The sequence below is a fragment of the Salvia splendens genome, chromosome 15 (assembly GCF_004379255.2).
Source record: "Salvia splendens isolate huo1 chromosome 15, SspV2, whole genome shotgun sequence".
NCBI classification, from domain to species: Eukaryota; Viridiplantae; Streptophyta; class Magnoliopsida; order Lamiales; family Lamiaceae; genus Salvia; species Salvia splendens.
In genome coordinates this window covers 9579529-9607409 of record NC_056046.1, presented here as the reverse complement: position 1 = coordinate 9607409, position 27881 = coordinate 9579529, and the positions used below count along the sequence as shown (strand labels likewise).

Sequence of the window (27881 nt, the reverse complement as noted above, 5' to 3'; positions counted from 1 at the left end):
ACACCATTTATTAACCTTTTCTCATCATCCTTTCTTCTATTTTTTTTTCTCAGCCATTACTTTGGAAGCATCCAAAAGGATTCCTAATGTGGCTTATTTTTCAAGTTGCAAGCCCCCTTTTTTGGATATGTTCAAAGCATATTTTGAGTTTTGTCCAAACAGGTGTGGTATCTTGCTGCAATAATTAATATTACAAGTCTCTTCATGTATTCCAAGCTACACTACCAACCTAATTAATTCATCTGATTAAATAATCAAGATCCATATACAAGTAGTTGGGTTGGGTGGAGTTGCTTTAAAGTCATGTGAAGTGACTCCTTCATATATAGAACTGATCTGTTGCACAACTAAATATGAGCGACTGTGGGCGCTTACATGCCACGTAGGCCTGATTTTAAGTTGTTTCCGTTTTTCAATTCTGTAATTTCTTTTCTCTTTCTTCTGCATTTTTTCTAATCTTTTTTCTCTACCTTCTGCAATTCTCTCCCCATTAGTGAACCTCTTCATTGCCATGACAGTAGCCTCGTTCAATATTTTCCCAAATTAAATCTCACCTCACCGTTGCATATACTAAAACGCATCACCCGGACCTCCCCCTCCACGTCAAAGACCTCTTCACCGAGCTCCAAATCGGCGAGGTCGAATCGAAAAAAGGCTTACAGTTTTGCTCAGTTCTTTTTTCTCCAGATCTAATTCTCCTTCAAGTAATCTAGCAGTTCCATTTTCATGATTTTTTTTCTCTAAATTGAAATTCCACAGCACATCTCAGCTTTTGATTTCTTGCTTCTCCTACAATTTCAGAAATCACAAAATTGCAGAGCGAGAAATGTAAAACCCCTCCCACTCTCTTTATTCTCCTCAAAATTTCAGAAAAATTGCAAAAGCTTAAAAATCAATCAAAAAAATTTGATGCGATTGTCATAAAATCCACAGGGATGAAGTTTGGGGAGAAATTTTGGGAGTATTACATGCCAAGAAGGAAAAACTTTGGCAAGAACGAATGAAAGATTGAGACGAAGAGAGAAGACCCAGTACAAAATTCCATTTGCAGTGGTCGGCGCAACTGGAAAAAAAAAATTCGCCGAATATTGAACATAACTCGGCTAGATAAACTTAGTGATGTAGTGGGTACTTGGTAGAGATGAAGTGCATTATAGTAGACAGTGAATATTAAGGATAATTAATTAAATTAATAGTAAGAAAATTAATTATTCCACTCAGTGGCGTATCCAGGTGGGGTCGAGTGGGGTCGGCCGACCCCACCATCACCCCCGGACTGCAGTCGGAAAGTTTGCCTTCGACCCTACGGCGTCCGTTCCACCGCCCCTTTACCCAACACAGGGAATTGATGACGACGTGAGCAAGAGATGAGGAGGAACTACGCTGTGGCAGCCGTGTCTGAAATCCGGCAGCGGCGATGGAGGCAGCCACCAAGAAGGCGAGAATGAAAGAGGAGAGAGGCCTTTTCAGATTTGTTTTCAGAGATGAATGCTTGTTGTGATGAGGATAGAGGGATTACTGGGGAGGAGAGAAAGTCCTCTATAGTTATTATTTTTATTCTTATAAATTTAAATAGAAGAAAATACTAGTTGGCACTATAAAAAATTGACACATTCCTACTCTAGTTATCTATAGCTATTTCTAATTTTATCTTGTAAATAAACTTTAAAATTTTACGGTATTTCTTTATTTGTATTATTTCAAATTAATCAAGCAAAAATGTATTGATATTCGCCTAACTTCACTTTTAAACAATTTTAACTATTTAATCAATTTTGTATATAAAATACTTTATTGATATTTCCACTAATATATAATGCTATTTCTTTATTTTTTTCTAGTTTTTGAACAATATAATTTAACATTTCAACCTTATTATACATATTTAAATTATTTTAAAAAATTATAATTTTCAAAATTTTTGATATTATAGATAACATTATGTCATTTCCGAATATAAATACTCATATTAAAAATAATTTTTAAAAATTAATTATTTTACTATTATACTCCATGTTTTTCCGACCCCACGATATTCAATTCCTGGATCCGCCATTGATATTTCCACTGCCATGTAAGTGGTCGCGTCGCCTATCTATCGCTCACATGGTGGCGCTCAAGAGATCAAATCTCTCTCTATATATAGATATATTTGTACTTTTAAACACACATAAATTTATAATTGTATATACTAATAGTATTAGTACTACTCTAATTAGCTTTGTGTCTTAGGCCTATGTTGCCCCTATAGCTAGGATGTCTAATATAGTTTAAACAATTGGGGGTGGGTTGGTCAATAAATGAGACAAATCAAATGTGATTGAATTTGTTTATAGAGAGTGGACACACTTAGTTAGACGGCAATATAAAATCCTTGTTACATGATGATTTGAAATACAATAGTTATGAGGCGCAAGCACATGCCACGGGATTAAATATAGTAAGTGTACTTTGGTAGATGGGCATATGATATGATACTAGAATAAAATACACTTATTAGATGTACTCAAATTCATGAATTTTCGAGTTTTAAGGAAAGAAAAATAATTATTCTAAAAGATGAGCCATAATAGAAAAACTAAGGTTATCCATTCTCAAAATCCGTTAAGTGGAGTCTTGGCAATTAGAAACTCTAATAAATACAGAAATTAAGATAATAATTATGCCTTGGTTAGATAGATTGGTTTTTTAAATAATGGAGTATTTCAACAAAGCACCTCTTGCCATGTGGACAACTTCTGGTTCTGGTCAATTGTCAGCAATTATATTAACAAAACTCCCAACTTATCCTGCCACGTCGAATATAGGATATACACATCAGCATGATATAATAGTTTTATTTTTTAATTAGGATGCTTTCACATTAGCATTTAGTAGTTTGATTTGAAATCACTGATTAGTGATCAAATTATATTCACAAATGGAGCGGTCGAATTATTGTGGGAATATTATTGACTAGGTATTAGATTAAAAATGTAGTAGTACAATAAAGGCATACACCTATCGACAAATCAACGAATTATAAGATTCAATTTATGCCAAACATTAGAATCTACCTATATATATTAAACTAGGCATAAATAAAACAATTATGCATATGCATGTGAACGACTAAGTCTTACCTTGCTAGCTAGAGATAAGAATTAGTATAATATATTCTACACCTGAAAACATGGTGACCTTACTTCAAGAAAAGAACCTTGGATAAACAAATCCTACAAGATTTTGGAGGCATTTATGATTTGGGCAAATAGAAAAAATACAAGTGGCGTTTAAGTGTCTCGAGATCGACAACAAAATTAATTTTAAGTAGATAAAATTTGGTAACGACAAGAAAAATTTCCCAACAAAAGACTACTGTAGTTTCAAGTGAATTGTTCTTTGTGCATTAGGTCATCCCCTAAATTTAAATATTCTTGTTTCAAACCATATAGTACTACATTCTATATTTTAGTGTACCTTCGTGTGTTGAGATGTCTATTATCACATAACCAAAAATGGCATCTTCTGATCTATCCGAATCATCAATAGTTGCGTCTCCTTGCAAGTTGAGATTATTCCTTAAACTATTATTATTGGTTTAGTGTAAGCAAGTCTCCTCAAGACACGCCACTAATTTGGGGTGTTCTACAATATTAGTGACACTTTTGTAAATTCAATATTTACTCGGTATAAGCACTCTATATATATATCCAACATTTTTACATAATACCAAAGTCGAACATTTCAAAACTTTAGAATACATTAAAAATAGGAGTGCATGTTTGTGTTAAGGTGTCAAACACCATATCAAAGCCGTTTATGAATCGATATTGGTTTGATAGAAATTGATGATCGATGTATATAGTGGCAGATTTAGGGGTGATAGGTTCAGTTGAAGTACCCTCAACTCGAAACATTCAGTTTATATTTTGTGTTTTTTTTTGGATTTTTATTTTATTTTAGCACCTTTTGTCTACCTACACCCTTGGACGTGTATTCGTATTATTGGCATCTCTTACCAACTGAGTTGTGTTTCATTGTCAATTTTCTACTTTAGCTTCCCCAAGCTTTACCTTATGCATCTGACATTGTTAGTGATTATCTGAGTATGTGAATCGTTTGATGGGTCATGAACCATCTAATGGGAAACTATCCAAGGATATTAAAACTTCGGACCGAGTTAAACAAGTACAGCGCGCGGGGATCTAACCTTGAAGTGACATGGTATAAATCAGGTGGCAAAGCACACGAGCCCTGAAGAGAGAGAGTTTCAGATAGAAGATTTAATTCCATATCTTCCAACTATGATAGCGAATAAGCAGAGGATAAAAAACATTATTTTACAGAGAGCAGATTGGCTACGAAACTCCAACCCTGTGATAAAGATAGTTGAAGTCCAGTCACTCACCATTTAACTACACTAAACAAACTTATTTGTCAGTCTGATAAAGGTAAATTAGGCTATAAAAAAAGTTGAAAGATTACTCTACGTGTTGCTCTGATATGCATTTGATCACTTGATATGATCCCCAGTCACTGTATCAATGAACCAGTTCTCACTCCATAAAAGAAAAAGAATGATTTGCAAGTAAAGGTAATACATATTTTTCAAATTCATGGAAGTAGTATCTGATTCATTTGAAACTGCTCCATCCCATCATCTTTACATAGTTAATAAGAGAAAAGGTTGCACATGAAGATGAATTTCAACACAGCATGCAAAGTATTTCATCTTTATATAGATTTTCCTATAGAAACTGAACTCACCTATTCCCTTAGACGCCGATACCTAAAAACACTTCATCCTATAAATCGCTATTGTTTAAGTTTCTAGTTTGCACTAGACGAAGCAACGGATCTTGTTCTAGTAAAGGAAGATAGGATTCTTTATAAATCTACTTGTGTAAAGCAAGAGTGTTTTGCAGCAGAAATCTCAGTTCCATATTATCAGCTGTGGGGAAGAAAATATCTTGAGTTTCTCTATGCAAACAGATCATTTGCATGAACCTCTTCAGAAGGTTCATGTAACATAACTCAAAATAGGCATTTTGAAATTCGAACAATGAAGCTCCACAACAACATACAATGTGTTGTGCCTTATTCAATCTGGATCAGATGGAATTATATTATGGAGTAGGAATAAACAACCTCCCTTGCATACTAGGCCCCAAGAATAATAGCATTCTATAATTCACTGAACTTCCTAGAAAAGAATTAGAACTCTCAAACATCATCATTTTCTGCAGTTTATTTATGCAGATTTGGATTTGTGAAATACTCCATATTTCATGCTTCCTTGTGCTTATTAAGATATCAATATTACATAGTATTATAAAAATATTATACTTTGGATTCTGATTTCAACCTGTCAAATTCTACCTTCATCAACACTAATTAAAACTCATTACCTAGCTCATAAGGCAATCGAGAGTTCATCGACATACGCAACTCAGATGTCAAATCTACTTCAAACTAATCAATTCATTGCAATTAATCATTTCACTAATCAATTGCACATTCGTATAAACATTTGAAGATGAATTTTAGTAGTTGAGCACCTCAAATTCGCCGCCGACCGTAGATCATGGAACATCACGGATCTCCTCGCCAAAACACAATTTGACCTACAAATCTCATTCAAAATTCATGAAACTTGTGCCGAAAAAGGGCCGATCGATTTAAGCAGCGTCGATTATTGTAAGAAAGATAAACAAAATCGATTCGCAAACGCACATTAAACACATACACACAATCTAGTAACGAGTATCATAATTTGTAGAATAACATATGCATTTGGGGAAAATGAGAGTCCAGCAGCAAGTAATTACTCATGGTTTTCGAAATACGCGTGCAATGATAATGATTGAAAATTCCGATCAAATTATACAAAATTAAATGATTAAATAATTGAAATTATTGGAGGGTAATTACGCTATGCGAGTACGTGAATTATGAGCAGAACTGAGTAGTAGGCCCATACTCACCAAAAATATAAGCTAGGCCCAACCCACCACAGTCACATTACTAAAGCCCATCTAAAAAAATCAACAAATGATGGCAATATTTTTATAGACAACAAATTTACTGTAGCCACATTAGGTAAGGTTTGAAAATAACAGTATAGTTTATAATTGGTATACTTTTACAGATGTTATGTAAGTAAATAATAACGGTGAATATTATTTTTTTTTTCTTGGTACAAAGTTGCAGTTAGCGTCCGAAAAGGGAAACTATACATAAGAAACACATAATTTATCATAAAGCAACAACGGTTAAGATGGGGGGGTTCAATTCTCCTTTTGGTGCTTCGACTCTTACATAAAGTTCTTGCTTGGATAATTCAAAAGTGGAAGAAGGCTTTTTACTAATAAATCGATATTCAAAATCATTTCGTTCAGGGTCTTTTATTCCATCACAGCGCCAGCTTTCTAAATTCTCATATGGCCTCCTTGGAATTCCATCCAAGGCTTGTTGGATTAATTTTATGGATTCTCTCATTTCACTTATTCGTACTAAATAATGAGCTAGTGAATCACCTTCGTTTTGCCATTGAATCTCCCAATCAAATTCGTCATAACACTCATAACGATCAACTTTACGAAGATCCCATTGGATTCCCGAAGCTCGTAGCATTGGCCCCGATAAACCCCAATTTAGTGCTTCTTTCTGAAACATGAACTCCTCTAGAAAGCTACAGGCATAATGTGACAAAAAAATAGTTGCAAAGTTATATTCTCTGTACACGTGACAAAGCACAATAGACTCAAAATTCTGAAGTAAGTCATCTGCACTATGGAGCAGCAATTGACAGAAATATCAAAACAACCTGGAATGCCACTCCAACAAGGCTATCAGCCTATCACTATCCTATTCTAGCTTTTGAATTTCTGGAGACTTTGCCAACTGTAATCCATATAATAAGCACCAAATTTCTACTGTCAAAATAGAACATATTCAACAATATTGACAACAAACCCAAACTTCCATGCTCCGAGCTTATCACGAAATAAGCTGCCTCCAAATGCTCTTTCCATATCTCCTCAAAAAGAGGCATCTGTATTCGTTGTTAGAGTATATGGAGGTCGCCAGCTTATCAACATAGACGATTGCAGGATCCCATGCTTAACGCTTTCTAAAAATAATTTAGTGGAAACCCACACTTTTGTCCATTTTCCTTTGTGTAATTAGAGGTGGATTCAGAATTTAATAATGGAGAAGGCTGAATAATAGATACTCTATTAGTCTATTAAAAATCCAAAAAATTTGTGAAAAGTGACTTATTTTGCATAAAAATGTTTCCTAAAAAAGTCGCTTATTGGAAAAGAGGAAGAATGGAATAAATTTTTCTAACAAACTTAGAATATTCTTCTTTGGATTTGTTAGTTTTCAGAATTTAGTCTGAAAAAGTAGTTACGATTCTTTATTTTTAGAGTGAACTGCACCAAAAGGCCCTAACTTTTCGCTGTGTAACAGCAGAGGCCCCTAACTTTTAAAAATCTCACCAGATGGATCTAACAAAATATGTAATCACAAAACGTGTATATTTTGCCATTTTTCGGACGAAAATGCCCAAATAGGTTGAAGGGCAGTTTAGACCTTTTACGTACTACACTTGATCCCTGTGCCTGCACATAGTCTGCATGTGCAGGGGCTGTCTTGTCAAACAGTATAGTCTTCATAATTCCATTCTCCTAATTGATGTAGCCGTTTGGTATAAATGCAAACGTACTATGGCTTTTACATTGGAGGAAGTTAGGTAATGGTGTAGTACTCCATATAGAATTAATTGGCTCTGAATTTCGATTATGTTAAATAAACTCTGTGCGGTCCTTTCTCATCGAGAAAATAACATGGGCTTGTTATCAATTTATTTTGCAAATTAAACAACGGACATAACCAAGATAAATACTTATTCCAATTTCTAAAAAATAAAGAATTTGGAAGACGTGTGCTGTAAGTTCTAATGTGGAATTTATAATATGGGACAGATATGAAAAAAAGTGTGAGTGAAGTATTACTCTGGAAACTGGTCAGTTGGTAATAGAAAGAAAATTATCAAAAATAGAAATACATAATTAAAAAATAAAATAAAATAAAATATAAAAGTGAACTGCTTTTATTGGAGCAAACAAATGTGCCCAGCAGAAGAATAGGATTTTAGTCACGTATGAAGATGAAAGTCCGATGGGATGTTGTGCCACAGTATCCCTTTTAATTTTTATAAAAATTGATTTGGATTCATAATATTTATATTTTTAATGCTGCAATTCCCATGTTAAAATAGTAAGTATATATTCAAAAAGTTATTTGTGTTTTTAAAAGCTACTAGTACTACATTAAAGTGGAAAACGTACCATTTAATAAAAAAATGTAAATAAGGACAAATGCTTATTTTATTTTTATTACTATGATTTATTTAAATTTCATTAGTCAACTTTATTATACTGTACCATATTAATAGATGATCTTATCTTAACAATTTGTCAACAACAATGCCATATAACATTAAAAAGGGAATTGAATAATCAATGGTTTCGAAAATACTTGAACTGAGTCAAATAAATATGAAATGAAAACAAAAAATTGCGGGTGAAATGAAACTAAACTTCGGTAATAAATTACAATGCAGGTCCGAGCGTGGGAAAATAATAGGGGACAAGAACCATGCTTTGCTGTCACATCAATTACTTTCGCAGGTCCCATCAACAGTGCATGCAGCAGTGGCGGCCATACAAAAGGGCGGTTTTGCCCTTCCAAGCCCTGAGGTTGTTATGATCCGAAAAAACACGATTTGTGATTACATATTTTGTTAGATCCCTTTGGTGGGATTTTTAAAAGTTAGGGGCCTCTGCTGTTACACAGCGAAAAGTTAGGGCCTTTTGATGCAGTTCACTCTTTTTAATATTTAGTTTGTATTTGATTTTTAATTAAACATTAAAATGAATTAGTATTTTGAAAACGAAGACAATATTCCTTTGTACTGTATTATTTTTCTTAGATTTAAAATTTTTCAACAATTCGGATTTTCCAACTTTTCTTATGAAGTATTTCATTGACTATTTATTAGCACAATTATAATTAATTTATACAGTAAATAATAGTACTAATAAGTAATAATAATAATTAATATTAATATTTTTAGGCTTTTTATTATTATTATTATTATGTTTTAAATAAATAAATATTTTTAAATGATTAATCACACTTGATTATAGTTATTATTATTATTAACTATAATAAAAAGAAATTATTATTTAATAATCTATTACGATTATTATAAACAATTATTTACATTATAAATCATAGTAGTAAATATTATTATGATTGATAATTTTGAAATTTATGAATTATATATAATAATCATAATACCAATAAATAAACTTTAATTATATATTTATATTTTTATCATAGTACTATTAAATTATTTATTGTTCCTATTATTAAATTATCAATTAATAACTTATTAAGAAATTATTGATGAAATTTTTTAAACTCTGAATAATAATTATTACTATTATTCTAATATAATCACCATTATTGTGATTTCATCCAACGTTTAAAATATCATTTACTTTTATCAATTTAGGTACACTCCATTAAATAATTATACTTACACTCTACTAAAAATAGATAGGTGAGACTCACTTTATACTTCTCCTAACTTTTTTCGTGATTTCTTTCATTGAGCATTAATGAAAATGTAGCTCGAGTCAAAGTGAAACTTTAAATCGTGGATGAGATATTAAGAAAATCTAATGTAATTCTAAAAGTATTGATAATATTCTAATAATAATATTTATTAATTATTTTATCAATTAAAAAACGTCTTACTTTAATTGTTACATCCATAAATTAAAGTCATATTGTCAATTACTAGCTGTTTGCAATTAATTCATTAACATAAATTCTAACAATTGTTCTTTATATTTTCAAATACTAGTACTTACTAAATAAATTTTTTTATCAGAATTAATATTTCAAAAAATCCTTCTGCGAAAAAAAATAATGTTTTAACTTGATACGGAATTTAGAAAATTGTCTGACCTTATAAAGAAAATATGCAAAAAAAAAATTAATGAAAATAATAAATGTGGGAGTATCTTTTATTGCAAACGTCCCAAAATGGCAATTTATTCACCGATGAAGGACTAATTCTCAAACAATATTCTTTACTGACATATAAATTGCGTTTTATTCCTTTCTCTCATATATGTAAAATAAACCTTGTGTAACTCCATTGCATCAAAATATTCATTCCTTCTTTATGTCAACAATGAAGATGTCGTCTCCACCGTCGATGAAGAACCAATTTCCGACAGCCTCAAAACACCCCACCTCCCCATCCCCGCTACCGAACTTCCTCTGCCACCTCTTCTTAATCGTCTCCGCCCTCACATTCGTGTTTCTCCTCTGCTTCCATAACAAGACCTACTCCTTCATCCCGCAAATCTCGACCACCCAGTTCTCCTTCTTCACCGCGCAGTCGCCCCTCCACCAGCCGAGCTTGGCGCACGGGATGTTACGATCCGAGCTCGTAGCTTCCCTATCTTAGCTCGTCACTGCCGAACTCAGTGACTTCTTCTCGGTCTCCCTTGTTACGATCCGAGCTCGTAGCTTCCCTATCTTAGCTCGTCACTGCCGAACTCAGTGACTTCTTCTCGGTCTCCCTCTCTTAGTTCGGCATTGCCGAACTCAGCGATAATACGCAAAGCAACTCTTGAATGAACACTCGAGGATCGTATTATTGAATCAACAAGAAGTTTACACGATAGAAACAATCAAACGAAGAGGAGGAACTAGATCCACGATCTAAGCTCCGATTTACAATTCAACACTATACTCGACATAACCGAAAGAAATAAGCAACTCCTCTACTTATACTCTTCATCTTAGCTCACTTAACTAACTAACATCCACGTGCTCGACTCTCATTGGCTGCAACACGTCATATCTCACGTGATGATTGCCAGCTGGCTTGAGTTAGTTACACAGCAACTAACTCCTACTTAACTCCCAACTTCCAACGACTTCCTTTATAGCTCGCTATCTTGTGTTGCATGCATTTTACGCATGAATGATCATGCATGCAACAATACCCCCGACTTAAGGTTCCTTGTCCTCAAGGAACCAAGGGAAACGCTCGGTGATCACGTCCGCGAATTCCCAAGAAGCATCGGCAGGGGATCTATCTTTCCAATGGATCAGCCATTTTGTAGCCGCTTGATTGTGTCGCTTCACCATTTTTCTATCCAGAATCGCTTGTGGTATAGCATCATTGATATGAGATGTAGATGGTAGATCTGAAATAGGCCCGAGAGGAGGTGCAGCGGCCTTCAGTAATGAAACATGAAAGACATCATGTATAGCAGCTGATGAGGGTAAATTCAGCTTATAAGCTACCTTCCCCATTCTATCCACGATCTGATATGGTCCAAAAAACTTAGCTTCGAACTTGTGGTGTTTGCCCCGAATAGATTTCTGCCTATAGTCTTGAAGCTTCAGCCAAACCCAATCACCAATCTGAAACTCTCTGTCAAAACGATGAAGATCAGCTTGTTTCTTCATTCTTGCTGCAGCTTTCTCAATATTTTTCTTTAATATGACGATCATCTCCTCTCTATCTCTCAAAGCAATGTCTATAGCTTCAATATCTGAATCCCCAGGTAGGTATGGGACATGTAAAGGAGGTGGAAATCCATATAATGCTTCAAAGGGAGTCATCCGAATACTCGAGTGATAAGTAGTGTTGTACCAATATTCGGCTAATCCCAGCCATTGAACCCAAGAGTGTGGTTTCTCTCCCATAGAGCATCTCAAATAACATTGTAAACATCTATTAACAACCTCAGATTGTCCATCGGTCTCAGGGTGATAGGCTGTAGAATATAGCAATTCCACACCCAATAAAGTCATAAACTCCTTCCAGAAAGCTCCCACAAACACAGCACCTCGATCACTCACAATTTTAGCAGGCATGCCATGTAATTTGAAAACAAAATCCATGAATATTTCTGCTACTTTCTTGGCTGTAAAAGGATGGGACAAAGCCATAAAATGAGCATACTTACTCAACCGGTCTACCACCACAAATATAGTGTCTTTTCCATGCGAAGTAGGTAAAGCCTCTATGAAATCCATAGTGATATCAGTAAAAATTGCAGCAGGCATAGGCAGGGGTTGAAGTAATCCAGCCGGGGAAGTAGTGCTTGGTTTATATCTTTGGCAAGTCACACACATCCTCACAAATTCTTTAACATCCTTCATCATTTTAGGCCAATAACACAAGGCAGAGATCCTCTTGTAAGTTCCCAACACACCCGAATGGCCAGCTGTTGCAGACTCATGGAATATAGTTAGAATTTTGGCCTTCAAGAATACATCATTTCCAACTACAAGTCTGCCATTTCTCCTTAACTCACCATTTTTCCAGCTAAATTTAGGGTGAGAAGTAGTATCAGTCTGTTTTGCATTCAAAATTAATTGAATTTGTTGATCTGCTTTCCAAGATTCCTTAATCTGCTCAATTAATTCCAAGGGAATTATAAGAGAAGTTAGAGCAAATATCATAGATTCTGGCACCCTAGATAAGGCATCAGCCACTGCATTATCACATCCTTTCTTGTACCTTATCTCATAATCGAATTGCATAAGTTTTGTCATCCAAGCTTGTTGAGTTGGAGTTGTCAACTTCTGCTCAACCAAATATTTGAGGCTCTGATGATCAGTTAGGATTATAAACCTCCTACATTGCAGGTAGTAATACCATTTTTTTACTGCCATCAAAATAGCCAAGAGTTCTTTTTCATACACAGACAGGGCTTGATGTTTAGGAGTTAAGGCTTTGCTGATAAAAGCTATAGGATGTTTCTCCTGCATTAGTACAGCACCAATACCCACTCCAGATGCGTCTGTTTCAACTACAAACTCCTTGGAGAAATCGGGTAAAGCTAAAACTGGTGCAGATATCATAGCACTTTTTAATTTATCAAAAGCCTCTTGTGCTTCCTCAGGCCAACTAAATGCAGCACCTTTTGTCACCTCTATCAATGGTTTAGCAATGACTCCATAATTGTATACAAATCGCCTATAATATCCAGTTAAACCCAAGAAGCTTCTAACATGTTTAATCGTTTTTGGTCTTGGCCAATTCTTAACCGCTGCTATCTTGGCTTCATCAGTAGCAACACCATCAGCAGAAATGACATGTCCCAAGTATTCCACCCTTCTACACCCAAAACTACATTTAGACTTCTTAGCTAGAAGGCTGTGCTGCTTCATTAAGTTCATCACAGCCTTCAAGTGAAACTCATGGTCTTCCTTACTTTTGCTATAGATCAAGATGTCATCAAAGAAAACCAAAATAAATTTCCTCAAATGCTCTCTGAAGACAGAATTCATCAAGTTTTGAAAGGTGGCCGGAGCATTTGTTAATCCAAATGGCATCACTAAAAATTCATAGTGACCGGAGTGAGTTTTGAAGGTTGTTTTATGGATGTCCTCCAGCCTCATTCGAACTTGCCAATAGCCAGACCGTAGATCAATTTTAGAAAACCAAGTAGCCCCACCCAACTCATCCAAAAGCTCCTCAATAACCGGTATAGGATATTTATCCTTAACCGTGATAGCATTTAAAGCTCTATAATCCACACACATGCGCCATGATGAGTCCTTCTTCTTGACTAAAACAATAGGGCTAGCAAAGGAACTCTCACTATGCCTTATAACTCCAGATTTCAGCATTTCATCAATCATAGTTTCAATGATATCTTTCTGTTTGGAAGCATATTTATAGGGCCTTATGTTGACAGCATTAGACCCCTCTTTCAAAATGATTTTGTGATCTTGCTCCCTCGGTGGTGGTAATGAACTTGGCTCTGCAAATATGGCTTCATTCTCATCCAATATCAGTTTAAGTTCTGGCCATATTTCCTCTGTACTGATCTCATAACAGAAGGAAATTTCCTCTTCTATTGAAGGCATCAGCTGGCTGATCTTTCTTTCATTTTCATCTTTTTCTTGCAGGTTGCAGATATGTAAACAATGTAATTGATCAGATTTTGGTGACCATAGCTCTCCTTGCAACTTCACAACCGCACCATATAATTTGAATTGCATAGTCAGCTTGTTGAAATCCCATGTAATCTCACCCAAGGTAGACAACCAAGCACCACCCAATATCAAATCATAAGTTTCTAAATGAATAAGATAGACCTCAGCTTGAAATGTTGCTCCCTGCATTTCCCACTCAAGGTTACTACATTTCTGATTGCATTGCAGTAGTTGTCCATTAGCAACCTCTACAGCCTTAGAGCTCACTGCAGTGAGTTCACACTTAATCTTTTTAGCTACTCTGGAACTCAAGAAGTTATGAGTACTCCCAGTATCAATTAAGATCTTTAAAGCCTTTTTCTGACAGATTCCTCTAATCCTCATCAGTTGAGGTCCATTCTTACCCCAAACAGCATGTAAAGACAGCTGGAGATCCGGTTCTTCACCATCCCTTGTTTCATCTGCCAAATCTGCTTGTTCCTCACTTTCTGCTGTGTCTCCCAGCTCAATCAGTTGTATAACATAAAATTTCCTCTTAGAACATTGATGATTAGGAGTGAATTTTTCAGTGCACCAAAAACACTCCTTCCTAGCTCTTTTTTCATCCATTTCTTTGGGTGATAGATTAGTGCTAGCTCTAACACCACCCAAACGATTAGGCTCCTTATTACCTCCACTCCAATTGTTAGTATTCACCACAGGTTTACTATTAGTGGTGACTGCCAGAGGCTTACTACTCGAGTAATAACTGCTATTAGAATACACATTACTCTGCATCACCTTAGGCTTAATTCCTAAAGCCTTCACAGTTAGTTCTTGCAATTTAGCTAATGAGTAAGCCTCAGCCAAGCTCTTAGGTTTAAACATTCTCACTGGCATTTGTAGTTCATCAATAAGTCCAGATAAGAAAAAACTAAGTGCTTGATCCTCTCTTATACTAGCTCTCGGATACAACTCATCAAAAGTATCCATGTATGATTGTAGCGTACCTTTTTGTTTGAGATTCCTCAGATCTGCAAGCGGATCCTCAAAAGCATGAGCTCCAAAGCGAGCTGCTACGCACGAGATGTAATATCTCCAATCAACATACGCCTCATTTCCATGTAGAGTCAAAAATCCTCTATGCCATTGGAGAGCTTTTCCTTCCATATGAATTGCTGCTACCTTTACTTTCTCCGCCTCTGGTACCCTTGCTACTTGAAAAAAATATTCAGCTCTCATCATCCAACCTTCAAATCCTTCACCATCAAATTTAGGAAACTCATATCGAGTAGATCTTCCCCAATCTGATTTTCCTTCGCTACTTCCTTCACCATTATCCATTGCTGCGTTGTTTTTCTGATTCTGCAAATTAATCGTAGCGATTGCTTGCCTCAATTCCAAAATTTGGATTTCCTGCTCATGAATGACTTGATCACGCTCACTTAACTTCTGATCCATCAATTCCGCCATTTTCTTCTCCATTTCAGCGCCTCGCGTCACCGTTCCAGTTTCCGGAGATCGACTGCTCTGGATACCACTTGTTACGATCCGAGCTCGTAGCTTCCCTATCTTAGCTCGTCACTGCCGAACTCAGTGACTTCTTCTCGGTCTCCCTTGTTACGATCCGAGCTCGTAGCTTCCCTATCTTAGCTCGTCACTGCCGAACTCAGTGACTTCTTCTCGGTCTCCCTCTCTTAGTTCGGCATTGCCGAACTCAGCGATAATACGCAAAGCAACTCTTGAATGAACAATCGAGGATCGTATTATTGAATCAACAAGAAGTTTACACGATAGAAACAATCAAACGAAGAGGAGGAACTAGATCCACGATCTAAGCTCCGATTTACAATTCAACACTATACTCGACATAACCGAAAGAAATAAGCAACTCCTCTACTTATACTCTTCATCTTAGCTCACTTAACTAACTAACATCCACGTGCTCGACTCTCATTGGCTGCAACACGTCATATCTCACGTGATGATTGCCAGCTGGCTTGAGTTAGTTACACAGCAACTAACTCCTACTTAACTCCCAACTTCCAACGACTTCCTTTATAGCTCGCTATCTTGTGTTGCATGCATTTTACGCATGAATGATCATGCATGCAACACGGGATGAGAGATGAGGAGCTGCTAATGGCGCCTAAAATCCCAGAAATTCCAGTCCAGCTGCCCCCGCCGCCGTCTCCGGGGCCGACGTGGACCTGCAAGAGCCGCCGGACTTGGCGCATGGGATGAGCGATGAGGAGCTGCTGTTGAAAGCGTCGATGGCGCCTAAAACCCAAGAATCGCGCGTGCCAAAGGTTGCGTTCATGTTCCTGACGAGGGGGCCGGTGGTGCTGGCGCCGCTGTGGGAGCTTTTTTTCAAGGGGAGCCGCGGGCTTTACTCGATTTACGTCCACTCCAATCCGTCGTTTAATGGATCCGAGCCGGAGGGTTCGGTGCTCTATGGCCGGAGAATTGCTAGTAAGGTTAGTTCAATTCATTCTGTTTCTGACATTAACCACGTTATCACTTTGCACAAACTATGATACCACTAGACACATTTGGTTTCTTTAGCCGTTAATGTTATGTTAAATTGCATTTAATGATTCTTTATGGTTAATGAAGCAAATTCTATATTTGGAGATTAATCTTTTGTTAATGAAGCAAATTCTATATATGGAGATTAATCTTTTGTTACTTAGTGGTCCAGACCAGACACAGTAATAAATCCTTAGTTGATTTTTCAATGGGGATATCAACGGTAGAATGGTTGAATGCTGTGTGTGAATAAAGGGACATACAAATAAGTTCTATTCCAGGATGAAAATGCTTTAATTTTTCCTTTCTTATTATGTTTATTGTGATTATTTGTTAAAACCAATTTGCCAAAAAGTGAAAAATGGTAATGTGAGATTATATGTGAATTACTTCAATCACTGCATTCATCATGCCATATCCTACTAATACGCGTTATGAGTCAAATATTTACAGTACATTACACGCACAATACGCCCAACAATCTATTATAGGCAGAATTTATAAAGACCATATTAATTTATGTTTAATAAAGAATTATGTCTATGATGCTGACTGATGCAGGAGTAGAGTGGGGTAATGTGGACATGATTGAAGCAGAGCGAAGACTAGTAGCAAATGCCCTTCTTGATTTCTCAAACCAATACTTTGTCCTCCTCTCAGAATCATGTATCCCTCTCTACAATTTCTCTACTATATATACTCCTATTTACTCAACTCCACCCACAACTTCGTGGAGTCTTACAATCTGGAGGGGGCCGTGGGGAGCGGTCGTTACAGCCGCGACATGGGCCCCACCATTACGCTGGACAACTGGAGGAATGGGTCCCAGTTGTTCCAGATGGACAAAAGTCTTGCCTTAGAGGTCGTTTCAGATAAGACGTATTTTCCGAATTTCCAGTACTACTGCAGTGGTTCGTGCTACGCGGACGGCTTTTGTGAGCATGAAATTCGGAGAGAGGAACGCGAACCGGATGTTTGTTAGTGATAAACAGAGAATGCGAACAAACTGATAAACTGAAAGGCGTGAAGAACACTTTCAGATCAAATATATTTGACGGTTCTATCAAAAATTTGATCGGATACAATTCAGGTGTAAAACAATTTCGTATGTATTTTTCTTGTCCTACTTTTCGAACCAGAAATCGATCAATATGTAGAGGTTTAGGATGAAACGTTGCATCCCTTCATTTCACAACCGAAAATAACTGATTGTTGGCGGGTTATAAAATTGCAATTTGGTCCTTCAATTATCGACCCCAGCCAGGGGCTCTGCCCCTTGGACCCCGCTCTCGGGGCCGCTGCCCCCGAACCCCCGTCTAATCATAACGAATTCAAATAAGTGTGCACTCCGCACTTCCAACTTATTTGATGTCTCGTTATAATTATATTGATCAATCAAGTTAATCCAATTACACTAAAATATCCAACAATGTTGACTTGGGTCGACTAGTCAAGGGGCGGGCCCCACCCTTCGATGTTCATTGGGCCGGATGTGACCAATGAGTGTTTGGAGAGGCTGTGGAGTGGGAGTAGCTGCGAGTACAATGGGAGGAAGACAAATGTTTGCTTTTTGTTTGCAAGAAAATTCACTCTAAGGCCATGTTTGGTTGGCGGGAAAGTAAAGTTGGCAAGGAAAAAAATTTCTGGGAAAATGAATCCCGGGAATATGATTTCTAATAACTTTACTTTCCTGTTTTTGGAAAATATCAAGATTTGAAAGTATATATTTGATTTAAACACTAAACTAAAAATATACTTATCCTTTTTTATTTATAAAAAATAATAATACATATTATTTTATAAATTATTAATTACAAATGACAATAATTATATTATTTTATTTATTATTACGATGGATAGTTTAAATATGGATTATACATCATAATATATAATAATATAATAATAAATAAGATTATTATTATTATCATCATTATATTTACTTAATTTTTAATTGAATAAATTTTATAATTTAAAATTTCACTACAATTTTATTGTTAATTACTAATTTATAAATTAATAATTATTATATTATTATATAATTATAATTATATTTAATTATTTAATAAATTATTATTATTATTATGATAATAAAAATAAAAATAAATATTAATAATATAGTAATTATGATAATTTGAATTATAGTTATTTATTATCCTGAAATTAAGTATGGTTTATATTTTTTAATTATTTTTAAAACATTGTAATAAATAATAACAATAATAATAATGATGATAATAATAATAATAATAATAATAATAATAATAATAATAATAATAATAATAATAATAATAATAATAATAATAATAATAATAATAATAATAATAATAATAAATTGTACTATATTGCATTAAATATGTAAGAATTCTAAAACTGGAAAAAAGAATACCTAAGAAAAGTTAGGATTCAGAATCCTGGAAAGTTGTACTAACTTTCCTTGTTTCAGGATTTTGATTACTTTCCCAGTTTGATTAAAAACGAAAATAAATACAAGAATTTAAAATTTAAGGAATCAGATTACTTTCCCAAACAGAATCCTGAAAACCAAACATGGCCTAAATGCTTTAGATACGCTGATGAGGTTTGCGCCTAGGCTTATGCATTATTTGGTAGTACTTTGGTAGGATGCCGGCCCCTTGCATTTCGCATATTCTTTTTGTTAAATTAGTACTCATGTTTTTAAATGAATCATTCTTTATTACTACCTGGTATTGAATCGTATTTGAATTGTATATTTTTTCGAAATAGACAACCCCTTCAATTCATTTCATTCTCAAATCTCAACCGCCCTCTTAGCTATTTAAGTAAATAGCTCTCACAAATGAAACTACTTATGAAACATTCAAATTCTTACAAAAAAAAAGATGAAAACAAAAACTTCCATCACTCACTCGCCAACGCATCGTGAGAGACCAGCGGCGAATCCTCCGCCGTCCCCCGTCGCAACTCGTCAATCATCTTGACAACATACCCCATCTTAGGCCTATGCTCCGGCGAAGCCTGCGCACAAGCCAACCCAATTTGCAGCAACCGCTCCATCTCCTCCTCAATATCTTTATACCTCATCAGCTCCAAATCAAACACCTCCGCCGTCCACTCCTCCCTCACCACCGACTGCACCCACCGCGGCAGCTCCGACGCCCCGCTCTCCACCATCCCCGGGCACTTCCCCGTCAGCAGCTCCAGCAACAGCACCCCGAACGCGTACACGTCGCACTTCTGCGTCAGCTTCCGCCCTTCCGAGGCCTCGGAGGGGCGGTAGCCGTTTGGCTTCGGGTTCCCCGAGAGAGCGGCGAGGCCAGTGTCGGATACTCTCGCGTTGCCGTCGCCGTCGATGAGTATGTTCGTGGATTTGATATTGCCGTGGACGAGCCTCAGAGATTTACAGGTGCTGTGGATGAAGGCGAGGCCTCGCGCGGCGCCGGCTGCAATTTTTAACCGTGTTGCCCAATCTACCGGCCTTCTTCCCGGCCCTCTGTTTCCTGTAAAACATTGTCAATGTTGTTAGGATTGTCGACTGCATATTAATTTGATATTTTTCGCTTTGGATTAAGCGGCACGAATTTGTTTTTTATCACTCAACATTTATATACAGTTCCAACTTCCTTAATAATAGGACTTGAGATGAGTTTGGAACCCAAATAATAAAATCTTACATAACGAAATTAATTAATATTGAAAAAAGGAAATAACTAAAAAATTGATACCGTGGAGAAGCCAGAAAAGGTTGCCATTAGGCATGTAATCATAGACCAACAATTTCTCATCTTTGGCAAAATAGTAAGCTTTGAGTTCCACCAAATTAGGATGCTTCAGCTTTCCCAACACCTCCATTTGCTGCTCGAATTCCTTTTTTCCGGTGGCCCCCAAATCCTTCAGCCGCTTCACCACCACCACATTGCCATCGTCCAAAACCGCTTTGTATGCCGTTCCCAATCCACCTTTTCCTAGCATCTCCGCCGACGCCCTCAGCAAGTCCTCCAGCTCAAACCTCCTCGCCCCCTCAAAAAACACGATCTGCCCCTTCTCGTGGCACGATTGGGCCGGGTTCGGGTACGGGTACGGGCTCGACGAGTAGGCCATCTTCTCGCTGCTCTTCCCCGACGGCGAGGAATCCAAGTCGTTAGCGTAATTTCTCCAGAAATAGCAGTAGAGAAGCATGGAAACCAGTCCTAAAACCAAGATATCGCCTATTATTATCCCGATTATCGCCAGCGAACTGAATTTCCCTCGCTGGGTATCGCCGGGCTTTATTTCCGCGGCCATTCCGGTCGGGGAGGAGGAAACGGTTGTATTCGGGCTGGCGCAGTGTTTCAAAGGCGGGCCGCATAAAGCCCGGTTGTTTGAAAACGAGGAGGGCGGGTAAGCGGAAAGTGAGTCGGGTATCCGACCCGCCAGCCCGTTTCCAGACACGTTGAAATCATGCAGGTTGAGTATTACCAAACCCGGGAGGGGACCCGAGAACCCGTTACCATCGAGCCGCAACGTGAGCAGACGGGTCAGCCCGTTTACGGAGGCGGGTATGGAGCCGGAGAAGCTGTTTTGGGAGAGGTCGAGGCGGTAGAGGCCGGAGAGAGGGGTGAGGGAGGAGGGGAAGGGGCCAGAGAAGCGGTTGTGGGAGAGGAAGAGGAGCTTGAGGGCGGTGAGGTTGGAGAGGTCAGGGATTTGGCCGGAGAAGTGGTTTTGCTTGAGGCTGAGGACGCGGAGCTGGGTGAGGGAGGAGAGGGAGCGCGGGGGGAGGCTACCGCGGAGGCCGAGGTTTTCGAGGATTAAGCGGGAGACGCGGCTGTGGAGGCAGGTCACGCCGAGCCACGAGGCGGTGCATGGATCGGTGGAGGCGTTCCACGAGGTGAGGACGTTGTCGGGGTCGGTGGCGGATTTTAAGAGGAGGAGGGGGCGGAGGTCGGGGTTTGGAGGAGCCGCAGTGGCGGCGTACTGGATGAGGAGGAGGAGGAAGAGAGCGGTGGTCATATAATTTAACTTTGAGTGACATTGTTGAGAAGAGTAGTGAAATGTGAAGAAGGTATGGGAAATTATAATGAATGTGGAATGCAGCTTCTTTTGATCTTATACATGAGTATTTATTAAATTAGTTAAAAATGTTATAAATTCACATAATTGATTATAAGTCACACATAAATACAGTTAGCAATTTAGAACTCATTAAAGAATTAGGTAGTAGTAGTAAATAAAATAAGGTTGAACGCATGGCATATTTGCAATCGAATGTATGTACTAAGACATAATAAATGCCAACTGCAAATTTAGGACCGTTGGCGCCAGTAGAGTGGAGATAGTGATCCACATGCTTGTTTGTTTTTTTGCTGTTGTGACATATGTATATGATTTAATCAGTCTAAAATTCGTTTTGTGTGTAGTAAGGGTGTCCACTATAAGATGGACACGCTAGCCCCGCCCCAGTTTATTGTCCACAGCCCCAAAATTCTATTTCCGCTACTATAGTGGACACCTCCAATAGCCTCAAATTTTATAATCAACTTTCATTTTAAAATGTTTCAAGTAATTACGAACACATTTATCGGGCTATGCGTACGTAGAAGAAGTCGACTATACGAATTAAAAATAAAAATAAAATTTAAATTTAAATACAAATTAAAGTGTAAAAAAAAAATTCACAATGAAACCGCCGCGGCGGTTGTCTGCTGCTATAGGAGCCGCGCCTATAGCCGCGGCTATAGCCCCGCCCGCCGCGTCCTCGCCCCGCACGCGGCGAAGCCTCGTCCGCCGCCCTCCCCCCACCAGCCGCATCCGCCCTCGCGGCGGACACCCCCCACTATGACCGCCGCGTCGACCGCCCCCACCGCCCCCCTTCGCGGCGACCGCCGCGTCCACCTTATAGTGGAAGCTCTAAGTTGTCGTCCATGAGAAAGGTCATGAATAAAAAATTCGAGGAGATGAACTCCAACAATAACGAATATGTTATATGATGCAATTCGAGACATTTACACTACTAATAAAACCTATATTCTCCAAACAAATCACTCCCACATTTTATTACTGTATTTTCAGCCATAAGAGTACCAATAAATACTTATGGAGTAATGTTTAAAAATGATTCAAACTTTTGAATTCATATTCTTATTTTGAACTGCAGTCACGTACAGTCATTATGGTTCTGTTCATTAGAGCATCTCCAGCAAGGAGAGGTAAATGAAAGAGGTATTATCTATTTACCTTCTTATAAAGTGGAATATACCATTCCAAAGAATAATGCAATCCAAAGAAAAAGGTATATAGAAAGGTAAATCAATAAAATAATAGTACAAAATGCATTAAAAATATAAAGTGTGATACCTTCTCAAATACCTTCCCCCTTGGAGAATGGTTTTTCATGAAAAGAAGGCAAATATGGTAGTTATGAGATTTTACCTCTCCATTGATGGAGAGGTAAAGATACCTCTTCAAAATAGGAAAAATGTATAATACCTTCTTAAATACCTCTCCTCTTGGAGAATGATTTTTCACGAAAAAACAGATAAATATGATAGTTATATATGACTTTACCCCTCCATTTACCTCTCCCCTTAGAGATGCTCTTATGGAGTATTTGGTTAAAGCTATGTATATATATGAGTTATTATTTGTATTTTTTAGAGACAGGTGGAGAATACAGCTTTTGATATGCTCATCTTAAGTCTTAAGTAAAGGTGCCTAATTTATTACAGTATAGGTATATATAATGAATAAACTCTAGGTAATAAGCAAAATTATAAAACTATTGTTAGAGGAAAGAGTTTTGAAAGATGTAAAATGAAAGCGAACATAATGATGAGATTCTTAAGGAAGCTCTCCTTCTCCAGGAATATCTTTTGCGTTTTACAATGTCATTCTTTTCTTCTATAGTACTAGCTTCAAAAGGTGCCATCTTGTTTGAATACCAATTTATTTTTTGTTTTATAATCTATATATGTATATGTATTCAAAATAAAAGAGGATTAAAAGTTAATAAAGAGATGTAATTGGAAAAAGAAGATTTGAGAAGAATTTGTGTCTGAATGGAAGCACGATTTCCGACGGAAGTAAATTTTGAGGATTAAAGCAAAGTCATAAGTATGTTTGTCTGGGAGCCTCTGGGTATCCCCTAATTAAATTATTATACCTGTCAAAAACAATTGTGTACATAAATGTTGGAATTTTATTTTATAAGTACTGCTTCATTCATCCGTTCCATATTAATAGAGTCAATTTTCTATTTTGAGAAGTTTCAAGTTAATTGAGTCATTTCTATTTTTGGTAAAAAATAATTTTCCTTTTTTACTTGATTCTTTCGCCATCTCTCTTACTTTACTCTCTCTTACTTTTTTCATCATTCATTTAACACATTATTCTTAAACTTAGCGTCGAAAAGAAATGAGTAAGTAGTAGTATGAAATAATGCGAAATAAAAACTAGAAGTAATAGTAACAGTTCAAAAGGACTTGAATTACATGATTAATAGTAACAGTTCAAAAGGACTTGAATTACATGATTATATAATACGTTAAGGAAAAAAATTTATGTTCTAGTTCCACGAACATTTAAAATTTCGAAATAAATGTAAGAAGAGGAGATGGAGGGAAACCAGTCAAAACGGATGAAGTAGAGAGGGTTATAGAGAGATTTGCAATATCACCTTTCCAACTTTTGATGAATAAAAGATTAATATAGAAAATTAGTTGTCGTGGATATCATATTTGCATTCTCTAATATAATAGTTTATCAAGCATAGATTCATGCAATGTGGCAACACACTAAATTCAAATACTATCAAATCAAAAGTGCTTCTTCGAAATAAGCTTAAACTAAACAACTTATTTTTAAATCATTTCACTTTTCAAAAAGCACTTACATTTCTTCTTTTATTTTATAACCAGAGGGAGGCTACATTCTAACGACCTGGCCCAATCTTATGCTTCAGTTGGGAATCTGCAAAATCAACGTAACTCTGCTGAGTTTTTCACGCATTTTTATTTGCTTTAGATCATAGCATCTTCCGATTTACTCCATCAGTCCACCAAATATTGTCCAAAATTTCCATTTTGATTCCTCCACAAAATATTTCACTTTATTTTTTTTCAATTTTGATAATTGAACTCCACTTCCCACGAATTCGTTATATTCACATTCACAATTCTATTAATATAAAATTAATATAGTTGTAGTAGTATAAAAGTAGCTCATATTCCACAACTTTTGTCCTTTTGGGGAGTATTGATACTCCTTCTCCCTCATTTTACATGGGGAGAATGTAACCACAAGTATCAAGGTTTTGTCAAGGTTATATAAAACCCATTTTTGCAGTTATAGTGTGAGATGAAATTGTCGCCATTGACGTCATATTCTCAGCACACAAATTAAACCTTGATAATTGTGATACTGTAACCTTCTTCAGAACAATCACTCTTATTACGAAATGAGTACAATAAGAAGAGTAGAGACGACGGCAGCTTACATTCGTTCACCATTGTTGACACGCCTCAATTAGTTTGGCGAAACATTTTTGTTTATATTTAGTAGTACTTCTATTTCTCAATTGAAAAAAAAATGGATGATGATTCCAGATTTAACCGACAATACAACTTCAATTTCAACTCAAACTTTACTTTCATCAGAAAATTACTAGCGACAGGTAATCATTGCAATTGATTGTAATTAAGAATAAGATGTGACATCATATTAATCATATACTAGTATTATAATTTCATAAACCACTAGTCTAAACATTATTCACTTGCAAACTGTAGAGATGAAGAGAAAATCGAGTTCTTTCTTTTTTTTTATTATACCCCGGAATTCCATTTTAATGATGGAGATTATATGTATTCCGAAGGGAGTAGTGACGCATAAGAGTTATGCGTCGTTATTAATGAAACGCACATGATACGGGTACCTCTCCTCAAGACAAGAACACACCGCATAGAGAATCCCCGGAGGAGCCAGAGCAGTCACGAGGGGAAGAGTATCCCGTGTTCGAGACAGTCGCGAGGGAACGACCGGACGATACCGAGGACGTGAGGAACGGGCGACCGAAGAGGGAGTCTCGGAGGCCCGTGCGGTATGGAGAGTATGTCTCTCGCTGATCAATGGGAGAATAATTAGATTAGTATTTTATTTATGTTTATTCATTTATTTAGTTATTTAAACATTGGAATATTTATTTGCGTCGAGCGAATCTATAAGCTCCTTTTCGGGTTTTCTTTGTTGATTCTTTCCCGAATCGTAGAGTCGAATCAACCCTAGGGTCCTTAGATATAAAAGGGGATGATTGTGTTATTATGGAATTCAAGAAATAATATCATAATTTACCCTACTTCGTATCTTTTCCTTTCGTTTTCCGCAACCCTACTTCGCGTGATCACGGGATCTCGCCGGGGAAATCATCGCCGCCTCAGCCACGAGCAATCCTCGTCGCTAGCTTAAGCAGTTAAGGGAACCGATCCCTTAACAATTGGTGCCTTCATCTCGAACCATGTCCCTCCCAGTTTCGACACAGTTCCGACCGGAAACCCTCCCGTTGTCTTCGTTGCCGGTTTCAGCAGACCCGGTGATATCGCAGACGATGGACACTCAACCCTTGGATTCGATGAAAACCATGTTCGAACATATTTTGGCATCCATGGCCCGCTTCGAGTCGGACCTTGCTGATTTGAATCGGCGAACGGCGTTGCAGCGCCCGCCGCCGCGGCCGGAACCCGAGCCGCCACACACATCTCTTTCGACTACGCAGTTTCAAGAATTTCCTCAGTATCGTTTTCCGCAATTAGTGGCGCCCTCAGCAGCTCCCACGCTTCCGTTGTATTCAGCGGCTGGTTTTTTCCCTCAGCCATCGACAACGCAGGTACAACGTTCTCTCCCCCATATTCAGTTTGGGGATGTCGGCTCGCAGCCCCAATTCAATCGGCAGATGGCAGGGTTTGGCGCGTGGGGTGGGCAAGCCTCCAACGGGCCCGTAGGGTTTGGGTCCCAGACCGGTGGATCATCGCAATCGTTCAGCCGAGCGTTGTCGTCATGGGATATACCCGTATCACGCCCGATTCGTTCTTCTTGGGATATTCCTCTATCCCAGCCCTCTGCAGAGTTGCAGGATTCACGCCAGTGGTCTTCGTGGGATCACCCCTCTTCACGTTCTGATCAAGCACGGAGGATTAAGATGGACCCGCCGCACTTTGATGGGTCAGATGTCACGAGTTGGATTTCAAGAGTCCAATATTTCTTTGATCACATCGGGATGCCAATCGACCACCGGCTACATTATGTGGTCATGTTATTCGATCCGCCGGCAGCGGAATGGATCTTTAATTACAGGGAGGCTAACGGAAACATTCAATGGGCAGATTACGTCGAAAATTTGATCCAAAGTACTTCACCAATTTTATGGGCCTCATTGCAAAATTATGCCAGACGGGAAGCTTGGCTGATTACAATAGTGAGTTCGAGGCCATGTGGAGGCGACTTCGGGGCGTTCCGGATTACATTCTGTTGCCCGTGTATATTGAGGGTCTCCAAGAGCCGGTCAAGCATCAAGTCAAGTTCCAACACCCGTCCTCTGTGGCCGCGGCTATTGCTTTAGCACAGGAGTTTGATAGCGCACTGCCTAAGCCCGCTCCCAGGCGTAGTTGGCAGCCGCAGCCGCCCCGCGACAATCGTTATTCGATGAACAGCGGAGTGCAAGGGCCTCCGGCGGGTTCAGCTCCCCCCAACTCTGGGCGTCGTACCTCTGACATGTCGCGACTCCCTGTGGTCCGACTGTCGACGTCTGAAAAGGCAGAGCGCACAAAATTGGGCCTGTGTTGGTACTGCCCCGAGAAATGGATACCCGGCCACGTTTGCAAGCGCAATTTCTTGGCTTACATGGGAGTAGATGATGAGGAAGATGAGGATGAACTACCGGGGGATCCGATACAGCAAGAGGTAATTGCAGCGGATCTGTCGCATATTTATGCGTTGGAAGGGCGTCACCGTTCCGATGCTATCGAGTTACAGGGTTCGGTGGGAAAATTGCTTGTTCGTGTGTTGGTGGATACAGGGAGTTCACACGATTTCCTTCACCCGCGAATTGCAGAACTACTAAACTTACCATTGAAACCAATTCGACCGTTTCGGGTTTACGTGGGGAACGGTGAATCATTGTTATGTTCCTACGCTAGTTTGAAGACGGAATTGGTGATTCAGGAGACTTCTTTCCACATTGACTTGCACATATTGCCGATCCACGGTCCAGATATTATTTTGGGAATGGCTTGGCTGCGATCCCTTCACAGAGTGACGACAGATTACGACGGGGGTACCATCGAGTTCCTACGAGACGGGGCTCCCGTCTGCCTGAAGGTAGTGCCGCCCGGACC

The 27881-nt window shown here is 37.9% G+C and overlaps 1 protein-coding gene, 2 long non-coding RNA genes and 1 pseudogene across 3 annotated transcripts; 2 read left to right on the top strand and 2 right to left on the bottom strand.

The window, feature by feature from the left end:
- The first annotated feature begins 26 nt into the window (after nucleotides 1–26).
- Nucleotides 27–1728, top strand: LOC121767648. The gene is made up of 2 exons (XR_006043162.1): nucleotides 27–828; nucleotides 934–1728. It is a non-coding gene; the product is annotated as an uncharacterized LOC121767648 (long non-coding RNA).
- Nucleotides 1729–2570: 842 nt separating this feature from the next.
- Nucleotides 2571–5829, bottom strand: LOC121767130. The gene is made up of 2 exons (XR_006043041.1): nucleotides 4193–5829; nucleotides 2571–2789 (listed from the first exon to the last, which is right to left on the bottom strand). It is a non-coding gene; the product is annotated as an uncharacterized LOC121767130 (long non-coding RNA).
- Nucleotides 5830–15994: 10165 nt separating this feature from the next.
- On the top strand, nucleotides 15995–17521 carry LOC121766680 (annotated as a pseudogene).
- A 1749-nt stretch (nucleotides 17522–19270) lies between these two features.
- Nucleotides 19271–21569, bottom strand: LOC121767133 (probable leucine-rich repeat receptor-like protein kinase At1g68400). Its single transcript, XM_042163328.1, has 2 exons — nucleotides 20244–21569; nucleotides 19271–20018 (listed from the first exon to the last, which is right to left on the bottom strand). The coding sequence occupies exons 1-2, from the start codon at nucleotides 21505–21507 to the stop codon at nucleotides 19420–19422; spliced, it is 1863 nt and encodes a 620-aa protein (XP_042019262.1). The 5' UTR covers nucleotides 21508–21569; the 3' UTR covers nucleotides 19271–19419.
- Between the last annotated feature and the right edge of the window lie 6312 nt (nucleotides 21570–27881).